Below are 6,000 nucleotides of genomic sequence, written 5' to 3'. Positions count from 1 at the left end.
AAAAGGCAAAGGTCTTGAGTGGGAGGAAGGGAAAATGTCCTTTTTTTTTGTTTATGTCTGCTTTAAATGTAGCTATAGACGTCTGGGTCCTATTCTCATTCTAATTGAGCTGCTCCCTTTCTGTTTCTCCCATGGCTGCTCTCGTTCCCAGTGTGAGGACCCCAGCCTCGCAGCCCTGCACTCAGCCACAGCCACCCAGACAGCCAAGGCTGAGAGGCAGAGAGAGATGGACGAGGGAGGAGTCTGGAGCTCTACCCCCTGACTGCTGAGTGAGTGGGAGAGAAAGAGAGAAAGAGAAGGGAGAGGAGGGAGGGGTGGGGGGCAAGTGAGGGCTGAAGACGCCGAGAATGGATGAGCAATGAGAAACCGTGCGAGCGAGAGAGGAAGAGTGAGCATGTGTATTCTGAGAGTCAGTAGCGAGGACACAGAAAGTCTACAAGCTCACATCACCAAGAGCGCGCGTGAGGCAGAGCAGGCAGCCGGCTACTCTGAAGAGTGACACACAGAAGAAAGAGCCACAGAGAGAGGCAAGGAAGAGGACGAATAGGCAGAAGAGGAGAAGGACAGAAGACAGACAACCAGCCTTCCACTGGTAAAAGAGGACACCACTAAGGGACTGTAGCGTCGTCCCCCCAGCAGCACAGAGGAGCTCTGTCTCATCTTGTGCATTTCTTTGTGCCTGCCAACTTCAATTTCACACTCGCCTACTGTTTTTCGTAGGTTTTGCCCTCTCCACTTCCCAGTTATGATCCCTTGGGTCCTTCTTCTCCTGTGGCTCACCGGACATGGTAAGTTTTCCAGATGAAGTTGCTAATCTATCACATCTTGCGCGCTTGTGATTGCTATGTGACTTGCTGGCTGAAAGCTGTGTCTCTGAATTCATCTTTTGCTGTGATGTCTGAGCTTGTCATACCATCTATGATTTTGACTGCTTCTTACACATAGGTCCGGTGTGCACAGTGATGCTGAGGCAAAAGAGAAATGGGGAAATTTGAGGAAAAAGTCTGAGAGCCCGCACCAGGGTTTAGGAGCCGTGTTGTAGCTTGCACTTTTCTCCGTCTGTAGTATGCTATTGCTTTCTGACCAGACAAGTTTAATGCTTCCTATGTGAGCTTTATATGCCCGTCACACACACGCACGCACACACACACACACGCAAACAAAAGTCTCTAACCCCAGTGCAGTTCAGTCAAGCATTCACTCCTGAGTCACATTGTTTTGAACTGACAGCCCTTCCCCAATGGTACCAACAAGGGGGGTTTAGTTAAAAGACTGGAGAGTGAAAAAGTCAACAGTAAAGGGCTTCAGAAGGCAGACTCATGAGTATATCTTGGCAGCTCCATCCCTTTGGACAGTATCTGTTGTTATTTTTATTCCTAGACAGTCTGTTTGTGGATGGGATGAGGATGGATTAGTTGTTTCCCCAGATTGCCACCAGGTGGTTGTCTTTGGAAAACAATAGAAGTGAGTAAAGTACAGCAGAACTCTTCCCCCCGTGGTGTCAGTGTGATGTATGGGGCGCACAGGGCTGAATCAGGCAGTGGCTGTTTGTCAGTTCGCAGCATCACGCCGGCTCACAGCGAGCGCCCTGGTTTATGCTGTGCGGGGTCAGGGTCAATGACAAAGCCGACACTTCTTTTCAAAGTTTGACCCCGTCAGTCTGGTACACATCCTAAGGAGGGCACCGACTGAGTGAATGTGCGTATGTGTCGATGCATACTCGTGTCGTATAGACGTTTCCCGGAGGGAGTTGTAACCTTTTGTTTAGAAGAGGCACAGAAAAGGCAAGACTCTGTCTCCTTAACCCCGACGTGTCAGTTTGTTGACGTGTCGTGCGGTAATTGACAGCTCAGAGTTGGCAGCGTGCTGACTGAAACGGCGGCAACAAATGAAAATTGGTGAACAAGATCATTTTCCTGGTGGCTGACTTCAGCTGTTCCGCATCTTGATTTAGAGTTGATAATTCAGATTGCTGCTCATGAAACACCACAATTTAGCGGTGAATATGTGATTTTCTGCCGTCTTATTTTTCACGTAGAAACAAACAGAAAATGAAGCCATCAGAAGACATCAGCTTGAAACTGATTTCAGTGGTGGAACTCTTGCATTTTTCATCCAGTCTTTCTGAACCAGGTGTGCTTACTGTGCTGCAGAAATCCATCATCAGTCATTAGTCTCTCCTCTTCCACTTTGTTAAGCATCTGCTAAGTTTTGCACCGACGGCTGACATTGTTATATTAGACTCCAAAACCGCTGCTTTGATTCATTTCTATTCCCACATTTTCCTTTGAGTTATTAGCCTCTATCCATCACATTCTCGTTCACGTATCCTGACAGGTCGAGCCACAGTTCTGGCAACAACAAACTTGAATGAAATGGGATTTCTGTGCTTTTCAGCACGGTTGGTTATTACCATAATGTAGAATACCGCTTTCCCTACCAGGTAAACAGGAGATAACAACCAGCCTTCTCTTCGCATGCCCCTGGAGAGAAAGGAGGGCTTCACCGAAGCTTACTGTTGTACAAATTATGGCTCTGTTTATGTTTCAAGCCGGTGTCAGCAGAAAGCTGTGGAAAAACAATCTCGTTTTTATGAACGGGGGAAAGAGGGGAATTGTGGTCATACCAGTCATATACTTTGATGCAGCTACTTTATCCTATGAGACAATCGCAGAGGGTGTGAAAATGAGAGAAGGAGTATATAAGAGAGAAGAGTCAGTCGAAACGCAGAAGCACCGAGCAGTTTCTCTCTCACAACTTTGAGAAGTAAATGTTCCAAAACGAACAAGTCAGAGCGGGAGAATAATAAGAGGGAAAGCTGTTGGGGGCTGCGCTCCATCATCCCTGTGCTGCTGTAAGTACATCTAGGGCACCTCTCCTCTTTGCTGTCACCTCTCCAGCCAGTGACAGATGACACAGCACAAGTCAAGGGGATCAGGGAGGCAAGTCTCAAGCAACACACTGACCTCACACCAAACTTGTCCAAGACCACGACCGTATCCTCTCAGCTGTTCTTCCTTCATCTCACCACACATCCAGGCTGTGCACAACATCTCTTAAGTTCACTATTTCTTTCTAACTTTTTATTTATTCATCTATTTTCTGTGGGTAATTAAGTGCCCCTGTTTTTGTGAGCGAAAGGGTGAAATATGGAACTTTTTCAGAGAGGTTTGCATTTCGTATCTGTCCTTTTCTCTCTTTCTCTTCTTCATTTATATTTTTGCATCATCATGACACAGTGTCACGCAAACTGCCGAAGACTGTCAATATGCCGGATTGCCTTGAAAACAAACCTCTTCCACTAGGGGCAGAGCTGCAGCACAATACAGAATCTTCCTAATCTTCTCCTGCCCCTTACTGACCCCCCCCCCCCCCCCCCCGGTCACCTTCATTATCTCACAGTCCCCCATCTATGTCCTGTCAGAACCCCTGGCGACACCACCAAGCCGCACTAAGCTGTTTCTCAGTCCTGAAGAGCATATCTGCCCCCACCTCCCACAATCCTTATTTAATTTACTCCCGTTTATCGAATGCTGTATGATGACTCTAAATCCGCTTTTCATGGACAACAGGGTTTGATACACATTTCTCAACCAAATTGTGATTAAATATCATTCCAGTGTCACGTTTGAATTTGTAGGTTTTTGTGGACGGAGAAGTCATTCTCGGTTCTTCACAAAGAAAAAATGGACACAAAAGAAACTTTTTATGTCTTGACCTTCCCATCACATACACAACAGTCACACATTAAGTGATGCACGATGTCATCAGATCATGATAGAGCCTGGTGGCATGCAGTTTGTTTTCTTGTTTGTGCTGCGTGTCCCATCAAGGCTAGCCAGCTTAAGTCACCTCAGTCGCTGTGACCCCTGCTCATTTCTGTGCCACGATAGATTTAAGCCCACTGTAATCCTTCTGAGCCGAACGCCCTGTTGGATATTTATGGTAATAAGTAAACATATGAATAAATAATCTTAGAGGCTGCCGTTGGACAGCTGGAACTTGTCAGTGGCTGTGGTATTCAAAGGAATCCAATTTCAAAGAAAAATCTTTCTCTGACACCGTGTCAGAAAAAGAAAAAAGGAAAAAAAAAAATACTGTTTCATTTACATGATGACACTGATCAACAAATAAATACAGAGATCATCTAATATTATGGGCTGAATGTGTTTAATCTGTGTGATGTACAGTAAGTCCAGTGACAGTGCAAGTGAAAGCCTTATTTTGAGTCTGTCAGGATTCAGGTCACCCAGGAAAGGAAAAATAATTAGAGTGAAGTCTTCTTGGAAAACCAGGCAACGATCTGCTTCTCGTCATCCTTTCAGTCAACAAAAACCAAGCTGTTTACTGTTGGGCTTCATTATCTATCGAGAAGACCCTCTTCCCAGCCCCAACAGTTCCCTTTAATACCAACCAATCAACCCCAAGCCTCTCATCTCCTCTCTCTGAGACTCTGCTACTGGATCCCATTCCTCTGGGACGAATTTATCCAGATTGGAGCACTCAGCAAAAGGGCATTATCCTGGATTACATGTCTGTTGGGCGGCAGTGTTAAGTAATTCAACCAGATGCCGTTGTGATCACTGGGTCACCTGTGAAGGCAAGGGTAGCAGCTGCACTTCTTCTTTCAGCTCTTTGTTGTCAGATCCCCATCCTTTTAAGAGCCTTGGGAGACAAGAAAAATTATAGTATCGGTCCTGTTTTTAAAAAAACAAAACAAAAAACACTTACCAGCAGTTCTACTGTTAAAGATATAGAGGAGTGTGGAAGCCCTCTCTAACCCAGCTCAGGATTTTATTTGGTGAGAGATTATGGCACGGATTACTGGCTCCTAAATTGCAGTTTAATGCACAGGCAACAACATGCTATGTTTTCCCACTGCAGCAACTAAAGGCACCTCCACTGGGCTGTGTGCGTTCCATTGTGGGGGTGCTGGAAGCAGAGCATTGGTGGATCACAATGTGTTGTTTTTTTCTTGGAGAGGACAAAACATTGGCACAGCTGGGGAAGAAGAAATATGTTGGTGGTTTTAACACAACCGTGTCTTTTATCCGCTAATCCAGTGTCTTCTCAGCTGAGGGGGATTTTTTTCTTTTTTCTATTCTTTACTTACTGGCATCTGGGATTGTTTGCAGGACACAGGTGCTGCGTGACGTGGGTTCAAACATTGTAATGATAAGAAGTATTTCCCTTTTGAGTTGAAATCTTGCTTGGCAAAGCTGAGACACTAATAAGCCTTTGTTCAAGACATTCTGAAATGTCTCTGAAAGTCTCGTATCATTCAAAGTTCTCTGCACAGGGATGAGTCAACTCCATCTTATTTCCTGCGTAGATGCATTTAGGCAATCCATTCTCCGAATAAAGAAGATCCATAAATCATATTTTTTTCTAAACATGTGTATGTTTTTTTTGCTGGCATGTGTTACTCCGATGAGCTCGACTCAACATTTGTCAGTAGATATAAACCGAAATGAAAAGAAAGTCAAGAAATGCAGTGGAAAATGTTAACAAGACGGGTTAAAATAGCTTATGTGTTGCACAAACAGTTTGCAGTAGACAAATAATTATTTTTTCCTCTTTGAAATTATGTTTATGTTGGTTCAATGGATGACATAAAGCTATGTTTAGCCTCTGGCAAAATTTGATAAAACTATGAGTCATTTGGTCTGTAAGCTAATTGAAATACCCTAATGGTATCAATTTGGGCGGAGTGTAGTGAAACATACTACAGAACAGAGATGTGGCCTAAATACTACTAAGTGCTGACATTGCCACTGAAAAATCTGTTTATCAAAAGCTTATTCAGGCAACCGCAACAAGTAAGGACAGCACACTCTGTCATTGATTGCTTGACTGTGAAAAAAATGACGGATCGTAGCTGTACATGAAGATAAAGTGGGAACAAGACTGTCGTCTGTTTGTGTCGGGCACTTCACAAGCTTTCTATATCTGTCTGCTTACATGTTGCCTCTGTGGTCTTACAATTACAGCTGCAATTCT

The 6,000-nt window shown here is 44.5% G+C and overlaps 1 protein-coding gene across 8 annotated transcripts in view; it reads left to right on the top strand.

Annotated features, from left to right (window-relative positions):
• Nucleotides 1–347: 347 nt before the first annotated feature.
• Nucleotides 348–6,000, top strand: part of kirrel3b (kirre like nephrin family adhesion molecule 3b) — a 164,111-nt gene continuing 158,458 nt past the window's right edge. For 7 of the 8 annotated variants that reach the window (XM_075473838.1, XM_075473835.1, XM_075473834.1 and 4 more), the window contains exons 1-2: nucleotides 348–592; nucleotides 721–788. In XM_075473838.1, the coding sequence (XP_075329953.1) occupies nucleotides 746–788 (43 nt within the window). In that variant the 5' untranslated portion in view covers nucleotides 348–592; nucleotides 721–745. Of the gene's footprint in view, nucleotides 789–6,000 lie in introns of all 8 variants that reach the window. The other variant, XM_075473832.1, reaches the window with a different exon arrangement.

This window comes from Odontesthes bonariensis, chromosome 9 (assembly GCF_027942865.1).
Source record: "Odontesthes bonariensis isolate fOdoBon6 chromosome 9, fOdoBon6.hap1, whole genome shotgun sequence".
Classification (NCBI taxonomy): domain Eukaryota; kingdom Metazoa; phylum Chordata; class Actinopteri; order Atheriniformes; family Atherinopsidae; genus Odontesthes; species Odontesthes bonariensis.
The sequence above is the reverse complement of the archived record's forward strand: the minus strand, read 5'-3'. Positions and strand labels throughout refer to the sequence as shown.